The following is a 27439-nucleotide window of genomic DNA, read 5'->3' as shown; positions in this document are numbered from 1 at the left end:
TTTTTATTTAACTTATTTTATTCCAACGGAATTTATGTACTCACGTCGTAAAGGACAACTTTCTTGACGTCACCGCACTTCGAACATTCGGCTCGCAAATCCTGCTGATACTCGAGAAGCAGAGTAACTTCCTGGTCGAAATCAGCTGGGCTGAAGAGATTTTTTATAACGACAACTCGTTCACACTTTTGAGGCTCGCCGCGCATTGGTTCTGGTCTCCAATCGAATAATCTGTAATGTAAGGGAAAAAATAAAAAAAAAACGTGGACGATGCACATAATTGAAAAATTGCAAAAAACAACTACTTCGATCCCGGCAGAATATGCTTATTTCAATAGTCACTGGCAGATTTTAATTTATTGATTCGAAAAAATATTTGCCTAATACTTAGCATGGTGGAAATTATTTTATTTTATTCAACAGTCTCGGCTTTCACGTTCTATCAAAAAGATTTTGGCAACATTATCGATATTATTGTAGATACGTAGCTGTAGAGGAAATTTGAACCGTGTTACGTATTTCGTAATTATTTATCTGCATAAAACGGTTAGATAAACGTCCCTGTGATCAGATCATTTCAAACGTATGCAAATGATTTACAACATGTGTCTGCAGCATATTGCGGTACATCGTCAAGATTAGATCAAAGAAAGGTGCGACGCTACCGCGTTTTTCTCATCTTAAATACAATTTTTCAGTAACAACGAGACGTTTCAAAGTCTTACGTTCGATGCCTTAAATGTGGAAAGTGAGACTCGAAAAGGTGAACTTGGGATAGTAAATTGAATTTCGAGCGAGATCTCGAAAACAGAATTGCCTTATTTTTCGTCCCTGTATTACATAGAAGCCATTTAAAGGTCGTCGTATTGATTAAAAGTTGCTTGATTTCTTGTTTTAAAAAACAGCTGAACATATTAATCGTGATAATTTATTGCCTGTCGCATGCGAGAGAGAGAGAGAGAGAGAGAGAGAGAGAGAGAGAGAGAGAGAGAGAGAGAGAGAGAGAGAGAGAGAGAGAGAGAGAGAGAGAGAGAGAGAGAGAGAGAGAGAGAGAGAGAGAATGCGATTGCAAACTTCGTATTAACTAACTGAATGATTACAGCGGGTTCTGTATAGATAGGAATGCATTTTGCAAAATACACATTACACATGCATGATATGAGATATATCACAATAAGATACTGTTTGTTTGGGCTCTGCCTATAAAATTAGCTACGTGCGAAATACTGTGCTAGCGCGATCTAACCGAAGAGAAAGAAAAAAAGAGAAGGCACAGAAACGAGAGTGAGAGAAAAAATGATGCAACGATTACCGATTACGAAACGGATATTACAAACCTCGCTGATTCGTTTCGAACCTTTCGAATCAATGCACAAATAGATACACTATAAATATACACATATGTAATCAAACACAAGTCGTTGCAGCGACGATTATGGTTCAAAAATAAACTCATTTCTTGGACCAGCTGCAAGATCCCGACGCATTGACGCATACGTACCTCATTCAGGCTCAAGAGCGAGAAAAAAAAAATACCCTACCCAGATTTCACGTCTGCTGCATGAGTGGCGAAATTCATTCATATAGGACGTCTAATCAACGTCTTGGATCACTCTTGCTCCCGCATTGTGTGGGAACTCGGGGTCAACCGCATTCGGCTCGCATTTCGTTGACAACAATAAAACAACAAAGATCGCCCGAACTCGAAACGTACAAGGTGATAGGAATTCTACGAAGAGTAGAATAAGCTGACTGAAAATTTGAGGGAGAATAAAAATGCAGAGAACTAAATGAAAGTTAATGTACACGAGGGTGTTTCAGGAAAGAATAGTTTCCGATTTTCCACCGTGGCATCTCTTAAAACGTTTGATTAGATTAAAAGAAAGATTCTGTCGAAAGATGAGCGTTCTACGTTATGTGGAAGATCGCGTTGAGTTGATGTTTCACTTTGAATAAATTCTTTTGAATTTATCATGTTTCGTGAATAGAGTCGTTTTTATTGCTTATATCAATCATGTCATCAATTTGCGTCACAAAGAAGACCCACACTTGTAATATCAAGTCTCCAGTTGATATTTGAGAAGTCTATCTGACGACATTTTTCATATTAATTCAATCTCACGATATGATTGTAATTCAACGTCAACTTTTAATTAATTAATATCGGAGGATAAGATTCCCGATTGGTATATCGTTGTGTTATGGATCGTGATCTTTGGGGTGAAGGTATAGGTCAGGAAACGAATGATAATTGAATTGCTACATCGTGTTTCTTCACAGATTTAAAGAAATGTGAACAAAAAGTGAAACATCTAATTAGCGCGACCTTTCATACAACGTAGAACGCTCATCTTTGCACAAGATTTTTCTTTTAACCCGCACAAACTTTTTAGGAGGTGCCACAGTGGAAAACCGTCAATTATTTTTTTCCGATACACTCCAATGTATGTATTACATTTTCTACCACCGTAACGGCATGTAATTTCTATTTGATTGGGAATAAAATTAACGATCCGACGATACATAGTTTCACATAAACGGCCAAATGTAAATTACCGTATCATTGTCAGTACAGAGATAAAGATCTCTCTCGATTATCAGTCCGACTTGAATTTACCGTCAGCCGCAGTAAGTGTTCCCGATAAAAATCATGGATTACAAGTCTCAAGATTGTGCGATATAACTTTGAAAGTACGCGTAATTCAGGCATCGTGCAACCGGTTTTAGTCGGGCGTCGAACCCAGTCGTAGTTCATGAATCAGAGGACGACGAGATTCTCGCATTACCGACCGATGCGACGGAAAAAGTACATAGCCGAGAAATAACGAAGGCCCGGCACAGACAGTCTGGCTGCGTTCGACTCTCCTCTTCTCCACGGTCTTGTATACTTCGGCGAAAGAGGCGACCAACCGGAATTCTACAATTTTTTCACCAACCAAGGATCGCGTACCTCGATACTCTGATTTCTCACCACCGGCACTCGGTGCACACAACCGACGACGAGACAAACGGAGCAACCGTTGTTCAAGGGCCCGAAATAATTTAAACGGTTAGAAAACGGTTTTCTTCAGATATAGCCTATAATCTTACCGCGATGTTTGGAGTGAAAATTCCCCAACTAATTTACTTACAAAGAAAATCATCCAGTGTCCGAAAGGAATGAAACGAGCCAGCATGTCGAGAATCCAGCAATAGAAAAAAAGCTAGGACGAAGGATCGCGAGATTCCCGAATAGTCGTACAGATAAACGTTGAGATTAACGACACTGTTGGAAAAAGGACGCTTCAGAAATATAACTGCACAAGTATTTTGCAATAACTCGAAATATCGATTGCCGTAAATTTGCAGCGAAATGTATTCGCCGCGATTAGTCGAAAAAACTTTTCGTCTATATTCGAGATCCGACTGGTTTTGCAGAATTCAAGGTCTTCTCCGAAAGGGACTTTATTATTGTTAGTCTTGTTCCTGATTGACACCAGCTCACACACACGATCTATTAATTGCAGACTAGACGGTATAAACCTTACGTGGCCAGAGTAGAGTCGAGGGTGACGAACAACGATAAATATTCAAGGTACAGGTATACGTACAATATATATATTACATATATGTACAGCCGGGTTGACCAACCAAGGACTAAGAGGCTAGCCGTAAAACTGTGAGATTCGAATTCTCAAACTATGCTAATTTCGAGAAGTAGAAGAACTGTCGGTGCGGCGGACAAAGGCTGTAAAACCGCCTCGCACCTTAGTTTTCTTTTTGGCAAAGTTTCAAGATATATGCGTTCTCCGCATAACTCTCTCAGGCAAAATACAAACATACCCCTTGTATAAGACTCCCGCGGTTTTGATTTCGGATCAGCCCAGGTATAATCATCGGCATCGGAAGACAGCCGAATACAATTTTAAATTCATTTACACGTACGCGCGGTATAATATTTGAATGAGAATATTCTTTTGTAGGATCTTTTTCTCATCGCAGTGCGATATGCAGGAATGGAAAAAAAGATGCGTCCAATTGAAAAGCGGGCACTATTTTTGCTCGCAGAGGCGGAAATCGAGTTTATACGACTCGTGGATAAATGCAAAGTATCTGGAACAGCGTCGGTAGCAGTTGCAGTGGCAGTGGAAGCAGCGCACAGTGCGGAGTGTAAAATTATCAGTAATAAACAATCGGCATGAGGGCACAGCTGCTGGCGCTGGTAACTGCAACTTGTCTCTCTGGGTGCGCCAAACTGTCTGCCTAGTCGGAATCACGACTACCAGACGTTGAAAAATATATGCAAATGGTGGCTATATATTCACTTTCTTTGAAAGAGATCGACACCCGGTTCAACAATTCGTTCCTTTATCCCATTGAGAATGACACAACAAAAGGCTACGATACGAACGAAGCGCCGCGGAGGCTTGTAAAAACAAAGAGATGAAAGCTTCTTGGGATCGTATTACATAAGGCAATAAGTCAGATAGTCCGACTTACTTTTCGTGAATCTTCTTCGCCCGTTCTTTGTCCCTCTTCTTTCGCTTAGGTTTAAGCCCCGGGTCGTACTTTCCCTTCATTTGAAACTTTGCTCTCTGGACCGACAAAGTGTTGCCTCTGATTTGCGATCCGTCCAACAGATGCAGAGCGAGGTTGACAGACTCCACCTGAAAACAGAACGTCGAAATTTCAGACATACCATACCGTTTTCATTCCCTCCGATGAACAAGTATGGAACCAATTCTACGGAACGAACGTATAATATCGGTACTCTGTCTTGCCGTTGAAATTGTAGACTGCGGGGCGGGGTTGAAGTTCCGAATTTAAAAAGTTACGAAACCGTCTAATTCCGAATTATGTGGTGGTGAAACTTGAAGTAACGAAATGAAAAAGAAATCAAAAATTTTACAAAACAACAATGTTTCGAATAGTCGGAAATCCGAAGGCTCAAAGTTCCGAAATGCAAGATTCCGAAAATTCGAATTACGATAGAGCAAAGTTCCGAAAAACAAAGTCTCGATACGGTAAAATTCCGAAAATTAAAATCTACTCACACAGCGTAGTTTACTCAAAGAGTGGTTGTAAGGAATCAGAAAAACCGAAAATCTGAAGGACCATAATTCCTACGATAAAAAGATCGATGATTCAAAACACAGAAAGATCAAAGTGGTGAAATTTCGCCGAACCAGAAATTCGCGGAACTGAAAATGATAGATCATTCGGAATTTCGATGTTACAGATTTTTAAATTTTCTCATTTTCGCACGTTCGGAACTTTGCCTTGTCGGAATTACGCTCTTCCGGCATTTTGTCCTTCGGATGTTTAGTCAAAGTTTGATATCTTTACTTTAAATAATTCGCCACCAAAAATTCGTAACCGGTAACGGCACGAAGATGCGATTTAACGTACAACACCGCCGGAACACGGCCTGTTTTTAAATTATCGAGTGAGTACCTCACGTAATGTCAATGATGGAGTAAGTCGAGAACGGCGAATTCCTCTGCAAGAAGCCGTGGATAATTTTTTAAACAGTGTATTGTCCCGCGTTTTATGACGCCCCTGTTAAACGATCGTAAATTCAACAGTTAAAAATCAATATCTTACGAGCATAAGCGATTCACTGCGAGCTGAGGAATAGCTAATTATAGCGGCTCGATGAGGTGGTCTGAGCTTCCGTGGCATCTCTCAACCATAGTGAGTCATGTCTGTTGAATGAATTTTCATTTAAAGCCGACTATTCCAGAATAAATAGCTTTTAAAGCAATTCCTCCAGCCAGTTAGACAACCTCGCTGTTTTTTCGATTCAAACAACCGTCTACAACGCGGACGATACTGTACGCACGTATGCGGACAATTAAAGCGTCTGTAAAAATTGTATCCAACGAAGCGTGATTCCGAATATACTTGTTTCAATCTGTGATTTCATCGACACGACATTGTAAACCCGATATCAAATGGAACCGCAAAACTGGGAAAGAAAATTGGTGTACAGAGGAAGTTCTCGGATATGTACCCGCACTTCTTTTGATAGGGAAAAAACGGTATGAGACCCAAAAAACCTATCTCTGCCAACTTATTTTACGAGTTGGGTAGCGGTGAATGGTTTTTCAAAAAGCCTTGAGGCGAACGGCTTTGATGTATTTTGATCGGCGTAAACATTTACGGGCGGAAACTCGTAAAATCGGTTACGATAATACCTCCCACTCTGTCGGTATACACGCAATATATGTATAATTAGTTATACGGATAATTAGATAATTTGATCCACGTGCTTGGCACGAGTTTGGCAGGTCGTAATATACAACGATATACGATGTGGCTCGGGATAAGCTAAATTTTTCTCAGAAACAATGACGGTTTTGAAAAATGAGCGAAAATTTATTTCACTATTAAGGCGCGCAGGATGTTCTTCAAGATTCCGTGTAACGTTTACGTATCATGATAGAGTCTACGTATTTTTACTACAAGCTTTAAATTTAACCTGCGTATTTCACAATGGACGAACCCAAACGTGATTAGCGTATACATAAGGTGAGATTATACGCGTTAGAACATTTGCGAACGTGCTGATTGAATAACGATGTTCAACGCCAAGCTAATTACGGTATCAAAAGTATAGTCGGGTGTAACATATTAATTCGCATCAGCTATGTGAAACCGACCGGTCAAATTTTTATTGCCCTCGACCCGAATCACTCGGTTACTACATTCGTAAGCGATAAAACTGAAGCAATAACAAATCTTCCTCCTACAACTTGCTCTGAAAGACGTGTCCTGACTTCCAGAAACCAAGACAGGTGAAAAAATTATTATTTATTCTATACGTTAAATCAAATGTCATGATGAGTCAAAAATGAGTAAAAAATTCCTGTTTTATCGTTTTTCAGAAAAACGAACCGAAATGAACTTTCGCAACTGCATAATTCGTGTTCTGAATTTATAACAAATAACCGCACACAGGAAAGAGATAAATTACAGAAGATCGATTATCGCCTATAGACTTCTTAACCGCGACCCGAATTGTATAATTGTACGATTAATTCGAAGATCGGTTTAAGACCATGACGCGTTTAAGGAAGCCCAGTAATAATTATGAGGATGAAGTTAATAACGTTACTGTAACGATTTATGTTTAGGAAAAATCGTTAATTCGCACCATTAGGAATGGCTCCAATTAATAAACCATGATAAATAGAATATACTCGTATTTTGCAAAGTCAACTCCTTGAAAGTCATTCTAAAATTTCGCAAATTACTTTCAATTAGCCACCTTGACAGACTCGTCGCGAATCAAGTGTTAATTTTTTAAAACTTACGCGAACAATGCCTAAGCTTGTCGATTCAAAATTCGTTCGGTTTTAGTTGCATGCGGTAAGAATGCAAATTTGTTAAAAAAGTAAAAATTTCACCGCTGTTTCGAAACAAGTTTCAGCGGCTAATCTCCGCAACGGTATCGAGGAACAGTCTCAAGCCTGTCACGAGTTAAAAATGCAAGCTCTGACGGCTGCAAGGCGAACGAGATGAATCAGCGAGGCAAACAAATCTCGAGTAGAAGAGAAAACTGTACAGTTTCACAAAACTGAAAGACTGCGGTGGAGTCGTTGAATAAAATTAGCCTGGCAGGATGTCTTGGAAGGTTTTCGTTCTCTCTGACAGCAAAAGCACATATCGTTCATTCGGAGTTGCGGTTCAACGCAACGCAGAAAGCAACAACAACCCGTGGTAGTAAATTTCAAATTTCCATATACATAACTCGGATGACAATATTAACCCACGGCGACTCTTGACGTGTGGACAACCGCATGAGTGAAGAGGGACTAACCGATTTAGCTGATCCCAAGGTACCGCAATAAAGGAACGAGCCAAAGTCGGAAACCTAGAGGCTCTGAGCCAAAGACCCCTTTGTCCTTTACGACGACGAAACGCAGTTGAAAATTGATCGCTGTCATCGCGCAAACTGCGTTCAATTACGAACGAAGACTGCCTCTGATTCCGAGCAATCGATCTAACCGAGACGTATACGCGACAAGAGCACGGATCGATTATTATCGCGACAGATTGAGAGATTGAGAGATTGAGAGAGTGACCGGACGAATGCAAGGGGCACATTCCACCGTATGAATTCATATTCGTTTAATTAATCCTGACGTCTTGACCGAGTGATTTGCTCCGCTCTGTTCAACGTCGTTTACCGCGTGCGCCGCCGAGAGTCTTTTGAAGGCTTGTAATGGCACGAGCTACTCGATCATCCAGGAATATTCGGGCCGAAATGCAGCGTTATCGAGCGAAGATGCGCCACGAACGAAATGCGTGTCGTGGAAGTTGGAGCGTGGAGTATGGAAACGGGCGTGGCGAATTTAAACTCGAGTATTTCACGCTGGCACACAACGCGTATGCACAGGCAATTCCGAAGTCAAGGCACGCGCGATGCAGAAGCGCTGGTCTCCGACTTTACGTTGTATGTATTACGACTTGCCGTCGGTCGTCAGATTACGCAAATAACTACGAACAGTTAAACCTTAGAATATGCACTGGCACGCCGTTTGACCGGTTGACCTAAAATCGTCATTTCTAGAAATGGAGCTTGAAACGATGAGGATTTTCAAACATTGGTAAAATAAATTGCATTATAACGTATAGCGGAGTATGAATTAATGGCGGTAGTAAAGAAATACCAGAAGATGCATCAAACAAACCGCAGTCTCACGAATGTTTCAATAGCCAAGAGTGTGCCGGTGGTCGATTGACGAGCATCAATCAGGCCTTCTCTCTTCCCGTGCATAATCATTTGTTCTATTTGACGTAATTACAGTCCGTGGTAAGTGTGATTAATAACAAACCATTTGCAACCCTGGCTGAATAGCCTTCCTGCTGCTCAAGATACAGGCATTTCATTCAGGCGACCCAAAGCAATCGACGGTCCACATGGCTCGACGATTCAATCGTAAAACATTTATAATCATCGAAGAGTATTGCAGCGTCTCGAGTATTTTTGGTGCGTACGAATCCGCTGAACTGCCAAGATAAGAGATCAAACGAGATATTTCCGAGAAATATATTGGGGAATTGAAATTGAAGTTCCATGACTGCTAAAACCGAACGAATGACATCACCAGGGTGATGTATGAGCGAGCGGAAGGCGGTCTCCACATCGCGTAAACCTTATTTCTGCGCGCAAACTATACGACGGCGACATTTTCTCTGGAAACGTTGCGTCAATAACAGGAGTAGCGTGAAAGGCGACAGAAGAGACGAATGACGACAGGGAAATAAACTGACGATGAACAATAAAAATTGAGATACGAGCGCGCGGTGTTATACATATATACGTGGATTCCTGCAGTAACCGTAATGCGGACTGATTACAGATTTTTACAGATTTACGATCACCCCGTGAATATACGTCTAGTACAAGCACTCGACGGTGAAGGGTCAGCGACCGTTTGAAATATTCTTTTAATAACCAGCGAATGCTGTTGGATATCAAATTGCGAGAGTGAGAAATCGCTCGTTTCAATGTAAACTGCCGGAGCCGATCTCGAAGCTCTTTTCTTTGAGGTCGGAAAAGATTTTCTTCCATCCACCTTATACCCGCGGTAAACATTTCACGATACATTTCTGAATTTCACCTATTATATACTCTCAGCGCCGTCAAGGACAACGGGATGAGACCTCGCGTATACCGCGTTATGAAAAATAACCCTTCCACTTGCTCGGAGCGGCTCGGACCACCCAAGAACTCGATGAAGCTGAAGCTACCAGCCAGAGCTGACAACAAAACGTGTTTAAACTTTTTGGAAATAGAAAAATGCACTTCAATTTCACCATCGTAACTCAGTAAAAACATTGGTGGTTCAAGGTATTTCTCAATATTTTAATTTTCGGATTTCGCTACCTTACTTGAAGGAACGTTAGAACGTTTGGATGATGATTCTGGCTGCTGGCTCCGGTCTCGTAAGAACTCGAGCCGTTACGTTACGCCGCTTATTCTAACATGCGTACTTACGGAGAGAAGATGTGGGAACCCAAGAATCCATTCCTTTGCATTTTCCCTCCGATCTCTGAGTCACGCTCGCGTATTACGTGCGGTAGGTATTATGAAATGAAGCGTGCTACACTGCAGGTCTATCCCGTTTAACATTCGGCCAAGGTTGATGCTGTATGTCAGTTCTTGTTCAACTTCTTATTCTTCGCGACACATGTAAGCCTCAGGCTCTGGGTGAGACCGAAATAGTCGAAAATCTTTTAGAGTCGAAAGTAGCGCTGTACGATTTATCCGGCTTAGCCTGTCAAGACAGTTAACTGGGCTAATTAGCTGAAAGTTAGCTGGCTAAAACAATTAGCCGGTCAAAATAGTTAGCCGGTTAAACCTGAGAATGTACAAAATCAACAGGCAAATGAATTTTTCATCTTTCAGTTTGGAACTTGCGACTGAAATAAGTTTTATTATATTCACTTTGCAGAATTATGGTCATCCAATTGTTCAAACTGCCTAAAAAGTTGATCAATCAATACTAATCAGCTGAGCTAAGAATAAAAATGAACGTCCGTCAAATCGTGACATACTTGTTTGGGTTAACTTTTCAAAGTAACTCAAAAAGCTCCGCAAATTTTCGAATAATTTAATACGTGTTGTTTCCCAACTACGGTTATTACATTAATCGGTAATATTAAAATTGCATTCGCTCAAAAACTTGTCTAATCGTAAGTGACAAACGTCTATTTATGCGGTATTTTAGTCAGAAGTTCGAATTCAAAAGATGGAAAATTCGTTTGCTCGTTGATTTTCTGCATTTTTAGGTTTGACCGGTTAAAATTAGCTGTTTAGTTATTTTTGGCCGGCTTAGCCGGTTAACCAGTCAACTATTTTGGCCGGTTAATTACTAAAGCCAGCTAACTTTTAGCTAATTAGCAAAGTTAACGGTCTTGGCCGGCTAAATCGTACAGCACTGGTCGAAAGTACCGCTGCAGTAGTGTCTCTATTTTCGTTCGATTGTTACAAGGTTTCACTTCCAAGTTTTGAAGAAAAAAAATGTTTGACACGGTCAATAAATGGAAGTGAAAAACTACAATCTTTGTTACACATACTCGAAAGTCAGTTTTACACTTTCATCCTCGTGCCTAGATCAAAGATACGATTGTCTGCTCTTTTTTTCGAACACGCGGATAGGTCAATTTATCTACTGATAAAACTCAGAGATTGGTAACTTTTGCGAATTGTAATTATATCACTGTGAATTGTGAACTCTGAACGGTAAGAATTACGACATGAAAACACTTTGTTACGCGGGGTCATCGAGCGGCTAATAACGCGTACGTAATTGAATTGTCAAAGTAAAAATTGACCAACAAGTGATCGATAATGAGTGTATCCAACCAACAATTAAGTATTGCGGCATGAGGGTCAATGACATTTCTGTCCGTACGGGAAAACTAGCTGCAGGATAAGATTCAAATAAACATGATCGAATAACCAGTAATTGTTTTAAAAAATAAACTCCGACGATATCAACGTTCAACTGTCATCTAATTTCCAAGAATACATACATTTACATATAAATCTGCAGTATCACGCCACGGATGACAACATGTTTACATTGCGATTGCGAAATAGGAAAAACTATAATACGAAATGCAAAATCGCAAGAAATTGTTAAGTTTATTTATAGCGTTGACCTATCCTTGTAGAAGAAAATCACTGAAGGTGAATTACCGCGAAGCGTAGATCCATAGTTATATAGTTAGAACGGATCACGTCACGCTCGAAGGTTTACACGTAATACAGCATGATAATTATTATACTAACGATTCGTGATTCAATATCACGCATAATACGACAATAAGGAATAAATATAATTGATATTAAATCAATTTGCAGGCTCAGGGGGGAAAAAGGGTCGGGGGCGAGGGGGTGAAACATGATTAAATACTCACAGATATGTAATACGAGTGAGACGAAAAACCAGTTAGTTATAATTAGTCGTTGTAAGCTGCAGCGTTGGCGTAGATAAGGGAGACTCGTAAATTAATTAACCACTACCACTCGCTGCCCGGTTGATTGGAGAAAAAAGTATAACCGTAATTGAAGGAGATTACGAGTTTTACGAGCGGGGATATTCATAATTGAAATTACTTAACGCTCGAACGGATTTCACCGAGCCGTGGTGATCAGTGTGAGAAAAAGGGACAGGATTTTCCCTCGATAGAACCTTAAATCGTACGATTACGATGTTTCACAAGCATGCACGCATACGAATTACAAATTAGAAAATGAATAACAAATGTCACAACGTCGATAAGTCGTGCCATGAATCAGGAGCGTTGCACAAGAATGTACGACATTGTCATCGCTGAAAATAATCGCTACAACGAGGCGTTATTGAATACGAGGGAGAGAAAATAAAAAAATAAAAAGAAAAAAACAATATCATACCCTAAGGCGAATGACAAGAGCGATGCGTATGCGCGCCGATGATAATTACACCTCAAACCGGTGGCAATAAAATAAAAATGCAAAAATCTGGGCGCGTCGACGATGACGCGATTTCTCCAATAACTTGACACAGGTGACGCCAAGCTCCAGTATAGGACTCCACGTTTGCCAAATGACAAATAGTTGCGCAACGATGACGTCACGTACCTACGATCGGACGCTAGAGAATATAGCGAGGTTTCGGCGACATCCTCGATATCTGTTCCGTTGTGGAAATTGGATGCGAAAATTCTGCTGGATACACATAATTGGTTGAACTTTTCTCCGTTGTCAGCTGTCGCGGTAATCGGATGACAAGAGAAGAAAAACAGCGTCAAAAAAAGAAAAGAAAAGAAAATAGATGTAAATTTTCACCGGGTCATTAGGAATTCGGTACAAGTAGCACAAGTGATGCAATTTCGTTGTTACGTAGATCACGGAACGTATGAACCACGTGCGATAAAAACTATTTTCTCCTCAAAGCTTGCCGCTATCTCTTCTGTCAAAACGCGATTTACGCGTTGGTACGCAATGCAACCGGCGGTCGATTCGGTATTGGAAAAACGAAAGGAAAGAAAGATAAAAAGGAAAACCAGTCGATGATTACCATGACGAAAGAGTTGTCTTATACCTGTAGCAGCGAATTCTGCAGTTCTAAATCGAAAATTTTGGGCTCCAAGCGAAACTGAAAAGTTATGTTTATTGACTTAGCGCCCCGACAAAATATCTCATAATTATTTACAGAAGAAAGTTTCGATAAAGTATAATTTACGCAATATCGACTAAGCTTTTTAAATATTATTACAAACGGTGAAAGGAAGCAAAATATTTACAAATGCGCATATATTTAAGGCTATTCTTCTATCTTCTACGAGTACACTTTTCAACATCAGAATGAAGGGACAACATTTTGTCGTTAGTTTAAACGCTGCTGCGGAATATCGCATGGAGATGATTTTTAAGAAGATTGAAAAAAGAGGACACTTGTTTCGAAAAATTACTAAAGCTAACGAAACGACAGAGATTTCATTTCCCATGTTTCATTTAACTATTTTCCTCGCCCTTTACACGGATCCCATTTACTTGCAACGCAATACGATCTGAGAGTAGAAGCTTCGCAAATATCTGGCCAGACCTACGGCGGTTTTATATTTCACATTTTGCCTACTTGTTTATTTAGAGAACGATCGGGCGTAGGTATTCTACCTATTTTTAATTTTAGCTTGGACGTGCGCAAAGATGCGACCGACATATGCAAATACACGAAAAATATCCCAGGGAATGTGACTCGGTGTGTGATAATCAATCAAGATGACACGATTCATGTGGAAGAGAAAATACTCGAGTAATAACTCGAAGAATACACAAAATTTCACCCCATTGCAATAGGCACGAGATTAAGTTTTCAATTTATCCGAAAAAACTTTCTACCCCACGTATACTTTCGTTATCTACAGATGGATCACGTCGAAAATACACCTAATTTCCGCAAATTGTATTCTTCTTCATTATTAATTACTTTTCAATACCGAGGCTGAATATTGAGATCCTCTTCTGGTATCGACGCTTGACTTTTTTCAAATAAAAAACTTCCCACAATATTTTCTAAAGACACGTATGGCTATCCAATTGTCCGTGACTCACGAGTTGATTCGAGCGGCGAGGACATCTTCGTAAAGTTACGTTTGCGGAGAGCGTTATTGGGCAATTAAAAATCAACGATCGTTGGACGGTCAAAATTAACGAGGAATAAAATACAGAACTGATCGATCGGATCGGGCCTGGCCGTGAAAATTCTCGCTCATCGTTTTCGGGTTACGACATGAGTAATATAAATTAGCATCCTCACATTTTACGCGACATTTCGTCGTACATGTTGTTCCATGATGTCAGACGCATTTTTTCCTTGAAACACATAATGCTTCGTTTTATTATCGCTCGAGCTTCCATGTGAGAAATTCGACCCAGGCTCGCCCAACTTTTTCACAATCTGGCATCAGAAATTTCGACGAAACGTTTTTTCCGCACACATTCGTGTAACCGATGGTGATAGGAGCTGAGAGCCGCGATAACTTGCCCGAACAAACAAGTGACCAAGTTTTTCACTACTTTTAGGCAGATAAATTGTTGATCAAAACAAGCTTTGACTCATCGCGACACCACGAGCCATTTAAATTGCTAATTTCGCAACTTTTGTACAGCAGTTTAAAAATTGCGGGGACAAATTCTATGCAAATTCCATATTTCACATGCAATTTTTATACCCGCATCGAAAACCGCAATGATTTTACACACTTTCCGCGCATATAAATATCGCAACATGCAGCTGGATGCAATTCGATTCATGCAAAGAATTCTCAATATATTACGTCTATCATCGATCGACATTCGTGCACCTGCGGCATACTTTCTAACAGCATTTCACAACGGCCTAGTCATTGAAATAATTGAAAAATTGCGGCTAGTTTACATAGCTGGTTAAATTATTTTCGGTATCTAACATCAAACGAAGGATTGATATCACTTGAAGCTAAGTTTCTACCGCACGTGCTCGCTCCGGGGAAAGAAAAAAAAACTATTCAGTTTGCACTTATCGGGTGTACCTATAATTGTGTAAAAAGTAATTGCTATTTCTATCCAGACTATCCACATCTTCGCCTATTATACAAATTTCGAAGCGGACTTACGCAATACAATCAATCATATTTTTGTTTGTTTTAATCTCCTGTTTTTTTTTAATCTCTTTTTGAATTAAATCACTTTACGAGAAGCCTGGAGACAAGTTAAAAAAAGTGTTAAAAATCGCGACATTCATCGTCGTCAACCTGTAATCTTCTCGACCGCGATCAGCTGTTGGCTCGGTATAGTATAATGTGTTCATTAGAGTCTTGTCGCTTCTGATTTTCACACCGGTTAAACACGATTTATACTCAAGGAACGCTGCCGGATAATTATAATTCCATTTGCAAGGTAGACGGAGTGTGGCCGTATCCGAGTATGTAGGTAAAAAAACAGTAAAATGACCGACTAATGTTTCCTTTTTTCACGGCATACCTACCAAGCAACATAATAATACAAGCAGCTGATAAAGACTATAAAGAATGGATAAGTTGACCTTTTCTATACCTACTTAACCGTGTACGTAGTATACGTGAAAGAGACAAATTTTGTATCATCCGTGAGTACGCGAACACGCGTTTTAGGCATAACGCAATAAAAGAGATAACTTGGACAGTCTAACTGTACATCGCAAATCCCGTGTGCATTAATAACGCGTGTATTATGTCGTTATAACGCGCCACTGCATAAATCCCGGGCTTATTACATACGTTATATTTATAGAAACATTTTGCGGTCACCGTTTCAGACTCGCCTGAAAGGTTGCGACGTCTAGTTTACCCGACACTGTATCCCGCGCGTCTGTTGAAACAAGTTAATTGCAAACGCATTGATGGACAGGTAATGTATTACGAACGAAAGGTTCCGGGAACAACAACACGGCCAACGGTGTGATTTAATTAAAACCGTGTAGATAAGACGGTGAGTTAATCGGCTGATTAACGGTTAAATTGTATGCAATATCTCGTGAACCGCGATAAGGTTGTCGGGTGCTCACAGATTCTGGATCACGTAACCGCATAATTTTCTGGGCGCATAGAAACAGCTCGTGGTTTCATTTAGATTGAGCCGCTATCGGCATCAACTGCAGAGACGTTAAACCGATAAAATAAAAAATTGATCCAGGGATCGTACTGTATACGGTGTATGATGTCCGTTGTACGATGAAAAGTAAAATTAACACTCGTTATTATATCAGCGGAATGCAAAAACCAAAACGATTAAACTTCTTGTTTAATTTTTTTTTTTTTTTTCTTTCTCTAATCTTGTTCTTTTCTTTTTTCCATGACGTGTGTCGATTGAACCAACAACTTCCGTCTATAAACTCGGGGTTATGGATCGCTCTCGCCCACACACAGTTCTTGACTTTTTATAAACTTGGAAGGGAAAAAACGTCTGGAATATATCCCATCGATGTTTCGGATTGTATATTAACGTGTGAGTTCAACTTTTTCTCAACGAAGAGGCAAGATGTAAAGTAAAGAGAAAAAAAATTTGGTTCAATTTTCACTCGAGACTATACGAAGCGAAAGAATTTCTAGCGCTAGACGAATTCTCCTCAGTCACATTGGTCAGTGACTTATATTTTTCATACGAAAGACGCGTGTGGATGGAAAAGAAATTTTTGTGATTCAACGGACGGATATTTTAACGCCGGAACAACAACATACCGAGATTTTCATCGCCGTATTGACAATGAGTTACAAAACTGAATTGAAGAAACGGTCGAAATATGTGTACATATATTTACAACTTCACCGAGGTAAAATTCGTTACCAAATATGGAACAACTCGCGATAAAATGCAAATCTAATTGAGCAATATGACACGATACAGACTGTAGAGATTAAATCAAGTTTAAGCATTCATTCATTCTTTAAACCGACGGTTGCATTTTGCAAGTGAAATTTTCCCCGCAGCAGCACCGTATTTGGCTGTACCAACAGAGACCAGTTTCTGGGATGTAGACCGTACGCGCTGCTGGGTTTGTTTATTGATATGGCGAATTCCAAATATCCGTGTATAGATTATGAAGATAAGTAAAAAGTGAAATTGGCAATTGAATATGAATCAAGACAAGAATGTTTATTGCGACTAGCCAAGATTTATTCTCTCGTCGGTCTGTTTATAAAAATCGACTAAATCTCTGAGTTTATTAGATCCCCGATATTTACGACCACTTCTATTTTATTTTAATCCAACATCACGCGGATACTTCAAGTTCGCGAGAAGATTCTTTGAAGGCTGTTCATCACTCGCTACGGCTTCAGGCTGTCCGTATAATACACCGCAGACTAAATCCAGGAATCGATAGAGTCTATCGCGGGTCACTGAATCGTAAACCGTGATGCGAATCCAGTTCTCCTTTAACCTGTTGCTCGAAGCCGTTGATTAGCTTCGCCGTCGTTCCCTTACTCGGAAAATAAATAACGAAAGACGAGATGACGGAAAAGAAAAACCCCTACGAAGAAGACGCTTGTACGAGTCCCTGAGGATCGATGGGATACCTCCTTATAGGTTGTGAACCTGAGCATTCTGCCCTCTGCGGTGTATAAATACGCGTGTGAATCCGCAGTACAGATCCCATGAAAAGTAAGAGGAAGAAAAATTTTCACCCGCCACTCTCTTTCGTTACAAAAAGCTTCGAGACTCTGCTCGTCTCACTGTCTTATATAAGACGTTGTATTTTTTTACCACATCAATTTACCTACCCTCGAAATACCTTCTTTTTTTTCAATCGACCTAGATTACGATTAATTCTCTGGTGGCGTTAATTTAGCGCACCAAATGTGCCGAACTCAACGAGCACTTGTAAGACGCAGACACGACGTCCCAGAGATTCGAAACATCATCGTCGCGCACAGTTTGTTGAAGAGAAATCTCTGCTGCATCCATGACTCACCGTTCGCGGCGAAAGGTGTCTTACAAATGAATTATATACCTCCACAAACTTGCCCGTGTGGATACATTACACATATGTACCTTAGTGTATAAGGGCATCATGTACGACAATGGTACGGAGGGAGGAGGGAATGAATTCCTGTTCCCACTTCGATCGGTCCGAGGTTCTAGGTATAATACCTGACTACTTTACCGAAACCGACACACGCAGAATTGTTCCTCGAAAGCGTTGGGATTTCAAAGATATAAGAAGACAACTGGGCACTGCGAGGGTTGTTTAGCCGAAGCGATTGAGGTGTCGATATCGTTCGAAATCATTTCGTAATCTCGAAATCACTCAACTCCAAAATTACACTCAAGCGACTAGTAGCGAAAGAGATTTAACACATTTACTAAATTCGTGTAACGGATGACCATCGGAGCATTAGTTTGAGCGACGTTCCTAATTCTTCGATCAACAAACGACCCGTGTTTCGCAAGTGGCAATTTTTTGCGATCCAAGGCGCCAACTGCCATAGACAACCTTCGGACTAAGGCGCCAACTGGAGCCACTTGGGAAGCTAACGTTGAGGAAAAAATTGCTTCGCGTAATTGATTGCCTTTGTTCCCGAACCTGAAAATTAGATGATAACTCACACATGACCATTCGAAGCCCGTGAGCCTGTCATAAAGTCAATAAGAAATGTAATACGAGTATACCGGCAGTAAAATTTGTCTGTAAGAATAAATTTCCAACTCGATTTAGAGGTGCTCAGAAAAGATCATGTTGTAGGTTTTAGGATATCAAGAGCTTGCGCCGAAGCATGTCAAAAATTGTAATCAATACAGCCGTTACCTAATTACCTAATTTTGCAAAATACGTTCAACGGTTCGTAAAATTTCCATCCGTCAACTTCCGCAGTCCATCATCGTAGTCCCGAGTGTTTCCAGGATTGTGTCGACGGTCAAGATTTGCACAATAAACTGATTCACAGCGGAAAGAATGGACCAAAGAAACCGGTGTGAACCTCCCTTTACTCTTGAATTTATTCGTCCGAACCGCGTTTTGAACCGTTCAATGATTTATACCCAGGCTAATGAACGGGTGTACCTACGTACCGAAGTTAAAATTGTTACGAAGACCGGGACCGACTAGTATCGGCAATGCCTTGTGACTGCGGTCCGTGTTATTGAGATCTCATTGCCGGTAAAGAAACGCTCGGAGCTTCGTAATTTTGCCTCGAATCTAATTGGCCAATTCTGTATTTGCGATACATCGCAGTCCCCCTCGCACATTCCCCGTCATCATTTTCGGTTATTCTTCAAACGCAGCTCGCCGAGCGATTTGCGTTGTTAAGAAGTCAAGAGGCATTTTTCGCCCGTTATTAAAACCTTCAGGTTTAGTATACTCAAAATTCACAACACGGTTGTTTCATGTGCAACATTTTTGTGTATACAATACAAGCCGAAAACATCTGGGAAACTGTTGGTACCTAAATATGTAGGCACTTTACTACGTGGAACACACAGCGACGTCCCAACTCGCAGTTTCCTGATTCGCGGCAAGCTCTACAATCTTGCATGACTGTTATAGTAACGTGTATTTAAAGAATGCTCATTTCACGCCACGCTGTACGATGTCCGGCGTCGCAGTGTGTCGTAAACAATTCTTATGGAAACTTATTCACTATGTACGATTGACGCATCCGTTTTAATCAAGACACATAATTATATTCCACCGATGTGGTAATTAATTGAAATTTTTCCAATGACTTCTGACCGATTCTACCGCGCAGAGATTCTACAAATTATTAGCAAAACAATACTTACGCGCTAACAAACGGAGCAGCAGCTCGTGTTTACAAATCGCCTTCCTCATTGACAAGGTTAGGATAGTTATCCGTATACAACTCCTAGGTGCAAAACAAGGCTACACTGATATCGTCATAGGTTTATATGGGGAAGTGAGCCCACCTTAAAAATTATCACCTTTGGCGTAAGAACCGGTTGACGCGGTATTGAAGTTAAACGAATTCTCGTACCAGATTTTTTCGCTTCAATTTTAAGCTCGCCATTTGAAATATAAAAAGTTCCGCGAAGATGGAATAAATGCCATTGACTAATTATTTCTTCGGAGCAAAAAAACCTGTTCAACGGAGAGATTGCACAGAAGCAATTTCACAGAAACTTAATCGTCAAGAGTTTTATATTATAAAGTTGCTGAAGTTGACCATGTTTCGTCGTAAAAGCAGTTACCCAAAGTACAACGACGATTCGCGATAGCGCAAAGACGAACCGCAAGTTCGGCGAGCAAGTAGAAAACAGAATTGAAAAAAGTAACTACCCAGAGGCAGACAAATTACCTGCCAAGATTTTAACGTTACATCGGTGGCGGCGATATTCGCGACGTTGCACCTGGACCCATCCAATTTAATCGTACAATGTACCACACGCCTACTTTACGGTAAGAAATATGTCTCCCTCCAATAATTTGCAATTCCAATACAGTCTGCGTTGAATGGAAATAAAAAAGCTGCATGACTCTTGTCGGTAAGGCGCTTACATGCACCTGTGCATATATACACGCATCAGCTGCGAAAGGCGAATGTGGAATATACGTATACGCGTAAGGTATTAGGGTTGTGACCTCAGGCGATGAGGTCAGGCCGCGAATTGACGGCGGGGCTTGTGCCGAAAGCTTTACTTGCTGGATGCTGGTCGGTACAGTGAACGTCGTCGGGAGACGAACACGGAGAGCACACCGCCAGTTTGGTACCGGAGGATTGAGGAATCAGTCCGTCGCGAACCTCCGCGGCCGTCGAGTGCAGCCTTCGTCGCGTTTCACCTTCGGCGATCCCGTTGTCAAACCCGACCTTTTACTTGTCGTATGACGGAGAAACATCGTCTCCGCCGACAGTGTACTTTGTGAAATTATAATTTCTAGGATGGGGGACATAGCTGTACCTACATAGGGATGGAACGACGATGAGACGATCGTGACGATTTCTCTCTCCAGGAGTTTATAACACAAGTTTTTAGTGCCTGCGTATACGAAACACGAGTTTTTAAGACTTTTTTAAGTACACAGAAGACACACCATGTGGAAGACTGTGATCGCAATTTTGTGTGCCATAGGTAAATTAAAACGATAATGATTATCATTATTGGTATTACCGTTGGTATTATTGTCGTACTTTCACCGGACCGTACGGTTTTTGTTTTTACTGACCACTTTTTTCCTGTCCTCTGATTCTTTGCGTCGTGATCGTTTCCGCGTGAATGAATCCGATTCCCCGCGCTTCTTACTTGGGTATAGAAATGTTGAAAGAATTTCTTCAGTCGACCCCGTGTACTGATCGGATGAAAATAATAACTATTCCTCTTCGATAAATTTAGAGATAAAATAATCGCAATTGATAATTGGAAAAATTATGCAGCGATAAAGGAAGTAATTTATTTTCTTTTTCTCTTCGAATAAGCTCGATTCAATAGAAGCAAATTCGCGAACCTTATCAGTCCGCAAACTAGTGGATCCGGTGCAATTTTTATTTAACTTTCTTATAATCAAGTCGGAAAGCATTCGAGCGTATCCACATAATTTTACCTTTGCAGGAAACAAAGTTTTTCAATTCTAACCGATATTTCGTCGACGCGGTGATCCCAACCCATCGATTCAATAGGACAATCCTAGAGATCTAGCGTCTGATTGACCCGATAGAATATACGAGCAACACATATTCGCGCGTCCAGAATCTATTCTCGTCCAGACCCATTCACTGGCCTGAAATCATTCGACGCCCGCTAAATTTCTCCGACTATTAAAGGAGCGTCTCTCCTTTAAAATGTCGAACGCGGCTGGTTAAAATTCTAATATAGAAGCCAAAGGAATTCTTATTGTTCGGTAGAAAATTTACAGCGTTTCGAGAATAGTCTTCTGCATATTACATTATAAACACCTGCAGCAGTTCTCCGTTTCAAGTCGGATCGGATTTCTCGTTCCATTATACGCTTCTCGCGAAATCGACAAGCGTTGAAGTAACCTGGACTCAAACGATCGATCCGACAAATGGAGATGGAGAAAAAAAACCTACGGATAAGATCCGATTCGAACTGCAGCATAACGCGTATAATTATGACATTTGACCAGCGCAGGTAGGCCGGTTTTGTCACGTGCGAAATAGCGACACGTTCCTACGTAGTGACCGCATGTTTAAACACTGCGGCAAGCCCGTGTTTAATAACGGAGACGGATTATCCTACAGCCTTGTACCACAATCTACGTGAATGAAAGTCGCGGCGATCGTAAACCTCGACTTACAAGACAAGACCTATAAACTGATGAGATCGAAGTTGGTAACGTTGTTGTAACGATGCGTGTTTCGGAAAAATCGTTGCTTTACACCTTTCGGATTGTCCGAAATCCAGCAAGCCGCAATAAATAAAACACATTGATATTTTCAAAGGCCAACTCGTTGAAAGATATTTTAAAATGAAACAATAACGAAGTTTTGATGTTTCGTTACAGTAACGTTGCTCGCTAACTTCAGTTTCGTATAAACTGGCACTTCGACATGAGGCTTGTCGAGACGTCACTGATTGTGAGCAAATTCCACACATTTTTCCCGAAATTTCCGTAATGAAATTTAGTCGGCTGTAGGTTGAACCTGTATTTCAGAATTTCCATACGTGGAAATATGACATTGAACGCGCTTCCAGCGAGTGTAACGGATCAAAAGATAGGCGGCAATAAAACCAAGTCCATAGACAGCTAAAACTCGTCGCATTAAAATTTTATCGCAAGACTAGCCGTAAAGGTCATCATCGCGGTGAATTGTTACGGACATATTATAACGCGAGTTATTTTCGAAAAGAAAATTGTTTGCCACTGTCAATAATTTCGCACGCTGGGCTCAAGCGAAGACTATTAGACGAGACCATGAGATGACATAATCGACCAATCTGCAACACGGTCAATAAACTCGTGAATTCCTAATCAACTGGAAATATGCGATCTCGCAATTCTGTACGAAATACGGCGTTGAACGGTGAGAATAAGGTAGAAACGAGCCTCAAGTCAGGGATATTTGTGCGATTTATCCGCAACGGTGATATTGAACTTCCCTATTCCATGTTTGGCCCAGGTGCTGAATACAGATTTACTCAACGTCGTGAAATACGAACTGCATAAATATTGTCCACGTCTGCCAGGTAATCCGCACGACGCTATTCGACGTGTAACATATTCTGCACGCTCACACGCGTGCGAAAAACTCCAACTGGCACGTAGCGGAATATCGAAGGAACCCGAAGCCGCATCAACCGTATCATGCGTGTAAATAGCGCGACGTGTATGATTGTACGCGAACGTAACACACACGCACATATTCGAACAGCACGTGGCGCCTCGTGCGTAGATGATGTCACAGGCTCGTATAGATAAAATAATGAAATAGGCGAATAGGTACGCGTTAAATAAAAGGTAATGTTCCGGTACAACGGATACGTATAACATCAACGTTCATGCGTTCTTTGCTGTATACATACCTACAGATATACCGTATATACCTTGCGCCGTTAAGAGGGCGTCGAACCCGCCGATTGCTTAATGAAATGCACTGTTTTCGGTAAAGCAAAAATTGGGAGAATCATTTTTTATTCCTTTAAATCAGATCGACAGAATTGCAATGCATGCGCGCTGCGCTTCGTAGCGTACTCCGTAATTTTGACGATGTCAGGAAGTACGGAATTGATTACAATTTTTTATGACTAATATTATCAAACGAGCATTTTATTTTTTTTTCTTTTTTTTATTTTATATATTATCTAACAAACCTTCCAACGGAAACTTAATATTTTTACCGAATGATTTTTTGTTCCAAATTTTTTGTGAATATGAGCGAACAACTCGGCTATCGTGAAATGGCAAAAGTCTGGCTAAACGTATCAGAAACCATTTCAATTACCGGATCGTCTCACATCTATGGTTGGAAAATAGATGAATATCTAAATAAGCGTGTAGAACTGCAATGGGAACACAGCTCGTGAATATAATTCACGTGCGGTGTTAATTGAGAATTGTCCGAGTGATCATTGACTATAATAAGCTTGAGAGAAATGCGGGTGGTGAGAAAATGTTCACTCTCTATTTCCAGGCACGGTTTTGGCGCAGTACAGTCCCCAGAGCGTTCAAGTACCCGAAATACCGACGTTCAGAAACCGAACGACAAATTCGAGATCGAAATTGATGATGAGACGATACGAATGCCCGGAAGGATTTGTGCGACTGAAACGTGACTGCTTTTACTTCAGCGCCGGTTTAGCCAATTGGCAGGAAGCCCACTTTCACTGCCGGGACAGACACTCGACTCTGGCAACCCTTACGAGGAAGGGCATGAACAAAAAATTAAGGAACTACCTGATGCTACCACATTTAAGTAAGTATAACGTACGATAAGCTGCCCGTCAAATATATTCGTGATCCGATCACCCCGCAGCAAAAGAGAGTCGATAGTCATCGGCCGAAATCATTTGCCGTAATAAATCCTCGAGTCATCGTCGAAGCAGAACACGCTGAGCCGAGAAGTGGCTCCGTCCTTCTGTTCATTGCCGATCGAGTGGATAAGGGCTTGGATCAAACTGGGACACCGACGAATATTGCGCAACGGGTTAAACAAACGCGAGAAATAATTGTCTCGATTAGATTTTAGTCAACGTGACTGTCGCACTGTTTCGACAATTTACACGATATTTATCATGATATTCCGTGCATACGAGAGCCGATGAATTATCTGCAAGATTACGATGATCGACCTCTGAATTCCGATGTACGAGTATATTCATGCGAGTGTTTATACATATATATCGGACCCGTTATTTGCAATCGGAATTCTACGGCACGATTCGCGATATAATATCTGTTTATGGAAAAGATTAAAAAAAAAAATTCATTTCCCCTTCATTTCGAGCGAGAAAATTTTTCCCGCCGGATCTATAAAAAGGTCTTTGGTCAATCGTCGCGTGAAAGGATTTTCTCGTTTTTCTCAGGGCCGTTCGAACGGTGGATCGGCGCCAAATTCAACTGGCCTGAAATGAAATGGACATGGGGTGTAACGGGGGAAGCAATATCCTACAACGGATTTGGCAATTTGAAATTCAAGAACCAGGATACCTACAAATGGCACTGCGCGGTCATAAATCCGAGACGAAACTACCGTTGGTCTCCGAGGGAGTGCATCAAGGAAATGCCCTACATTTGTCACACAAGAGTGGGACGAATAGGTAGGGCAATAAATAGTTGACTTGAAACAATGTTTGTTAAAAATTTAACGCCTCTCTCTCTATTTTCAGGCAAAGGCCGTAAACGGCCACCCGGACATGCGGGAAGACAACGGAAACACAGAGGTGGGAAAGAACGGAAGCAACGAATAAGGCCTCAATCAAATGGAAATGAAACTTTGGCCGAAAACTCAATCGAGGGGAACGAAGTATTGATAACGGAAAGACGACGACCGGGGAGAACGCCGAAGAGATCGTATCCGATGTCGGGAAACGGGATGAAAACGGAAGTGGAAACACCTTCGAGGTGAGAAGCGATTCATTTTCACACATCTCTACCGATACACTTACAAAGTTTTAAAGATATTATTTCAGTTGAAAAAAAACTGTTTCATTTCAAGTTCCAAGCCTGAGTCTCTGACCGGACGAAAACTAATAATGAAATTTAATTTTCTCCACAGAACTAGATGGGCGCCAGGCGCGGAAGCGAGCGACAGGTTGTACCCGATTCAACCGAAAGGAAACAAGGAGCCAGAACAATGGGTCAGTGCTCCGGTTAAAGCCGCAATATTAGCGAAAAACTCTCTGGATTCGCCGAGCAAAGAGACTTCGACAGAAAGTCCCCTGAGACCCGAGTCTAAGCCGAAGGATCTTGCTGCAGAACCGAAGGAGACGTTTATCCAATTTCCGTTAAGCAACTTCTTCGACGAAGAAGTATTGCTAAAAAATTAGACCGAGAGAAGGGGATTTTAAAAAATTTTCGGTCGAAACAATTCGCAGCATTTACAAATACCTAATTATTAAACGGTGACAACGCAACGCGAATAAATTCGTCCGCGGATAAACGCCGCGGCTGGATCCGATTAACCCTAACGATATATATTATATATATATATATACACATATATGTATGCATGTATGTGTAATGTAATTTATTGCAAACGAATCCTACCCGCTACTTAAAATGAATATCCAAGTACAAATGAAAATAGAAAAATGACATAAAAGATAACAGTGATATGCGATCGCTGTGTCAAAATCGGTGCCAAATTTCAGTATTACGCTAATAATTTTGCATCGATCATCGTTACAATTTTGGTAAAGAGAAATATTTGAAAACTGAGAAAAACAGACCGCTTCACGTAAAAAAACAGTAATAGACTTACAATTATGTATTATTAAGTTCTGAAATATACTGTAGCAGTGAATATAATTAATGGAAATACCTATTTATATTAAGTCAGAAATTACGCTTTTACGAATGGAAAGAATGAGAACAGCAGATATTCGCCAAGCTGAAATATAATCGGATCACAAAAATTTTCATGATTCACGGAAGAAATTAATTAAAAAGCACATACGATTTTTCGTATTTTACGGCAGTAAAAGAGACCTTATCTTACGATGATAATTCAGAAACATAACTTCAGAAAAGGGGAATATCCGCTAAACGGTTTTATATGTGCAGACTTTGAAAAAGTCGCTAATGTTACTGTAACTTAATAATTCTATATGCTCGATGTATGTATGAACTATTTCATTACGCTTTTCTATTGTACATAGAACAAGTGAATGCATACTTAGACAGATCTGTGCGCCAAAAAGCAACTCAAGTGGCACAATAATCGACTGTTTGTACAAATTAGCACGTACTTTAATCTTGCTAAAACTTTTCTCTATCCGAGAATCTGTAATACCTATTTCACCGCTTCTAGCCGCGATTTTCAATGCAGATATACACGATTTCATTGAATTATTTAGAAAAGTTGTGTAATAATTTATGTATAAAACGGAATAAAATTCCTACCTTTATGTACGTGACGAGAGCATCTCCTTTTGGTTGACCATCCTCATCCTTGTACAGCTTGATTTTATCCTTAGCTTTGTCATCGCGAGCCAAGAGCCCGTACTTGGTAACAATCCCCGTAAGCTCCTCCATTGTAATGTCCAATGGAAGACCAGTGATGTAAACCGCAGTATTGTGAGCCTCGTCGACTTCGAACCACGTCGAAGGTTCCTGGGCCTTTCTTTTTGCCTCAGCTTTTCGATTCTCCTTCTCAGTTTTCGGATCTACTGTCACTTGAGGTACTGGAATGTTCGGCTCAGCAGCAGAAGAATCTGTGAAACCGTAACTCATTTGATACCTTGCCAAAAATTCATCGTCGACCTGAAAAGGAATATCATTTGATAAGAAAAAACTTGAATATAAGAGTG

General features: G+C 40.7%; 2 protein-coding genes across 5 annotated transcripts in view; one reads left to right on the top strand and one right to left on the bottom strand.

Moving 5' to 3' along the window:
- LOC107220136 (HIV Tat-specific factor 1 homolog) overlaps positions 1-27439 on the bottom strand; it is a 48496-nt gene that overhangs the window by 8068 nt on the left and 12989 nt on the right. For all 4 annotated transcript variants that reach the window (XM_046729975.1, XM_046729973.1, XM_015658601.2 and 1 more), the window contains exons 4-6: positions 27033-27392; positions 4480-4646; positions 45-231 (exon numbers count right to left, since the gene is read on the bottom strand). In XM_046729975.1, the coding sequence (XP_046585931.1) occupies positions 45-231; positions 4480-4646; positions 27033-27392 (714 nt within the window). The remainder of the gene's footprint in view (positions 1-44; positions 232-4479; positions 4647-27032; positions 27393-27439) is intronic.
- On the top strand, positions 20694-27046 carry LOC107220137. The gene is made up of 5 exons (XM_015658602.2): positions 20694-21085; positions 24103-24384; positions 24995-25228; positions 25298-25532; positions 25687-27046. Exons 1-5 carry the CDS (start codon positions 21049-21051, stop codon positions 25955-25957), a joined length of 1059 nt encoding a protein of 352 aa, XP_015514088.2. The 5' UTR covers positions 20694-21048; the 3' UTR covers positions 25958-27046.

The sequence above is a fragment of the Neodiprion lecontei genome, chromosome 1 (genome assembly GCF_021901455.1).
Source record: "Neodiprion lecontei isolate iyNeoLeco1 chromosome 1, iyNeoLeco1.1, whole genome shotgun sequence".
In the NCBI taxonomy this organism is placed as follows: domain Eukaryota; kingdom Metazoa; phylum Arthropoda; class Insecta; order Hymenoptera; family Diprionidae; genus Neodiprion; species Neodiprion lecontei.
The sequence above is the reverse complement of the archived record's forward strand: the minus strand, read 5'-3'. Positions and strand labels throughout refer to the sequence as shown.

Excerpts from the sequence above, each read along its gene's own strand:
- LOC107220137 (XM_015658602.2), top strand. The coding sequence starts at position 21,049 with ATGTGGAAGACTGTGATCGCAATTTTGTGTGCCATAG. Across the intron at positions 25,229-25,297 it reads CACAAGAGTGGGACGAATAG|GCAAAGGCCGTAAACGGCCA; the intron begins GTAGGGCAATAA and ends CTCTATTTTCAG. Across the intron at positions 25,533-25,686 it reads GAAGTGGAAACACCTTCGAG|AACTAGATGGGCGCCAGGCG; the intron begins GTGAGAAGCGAT and ends TTTTCTCCACAG.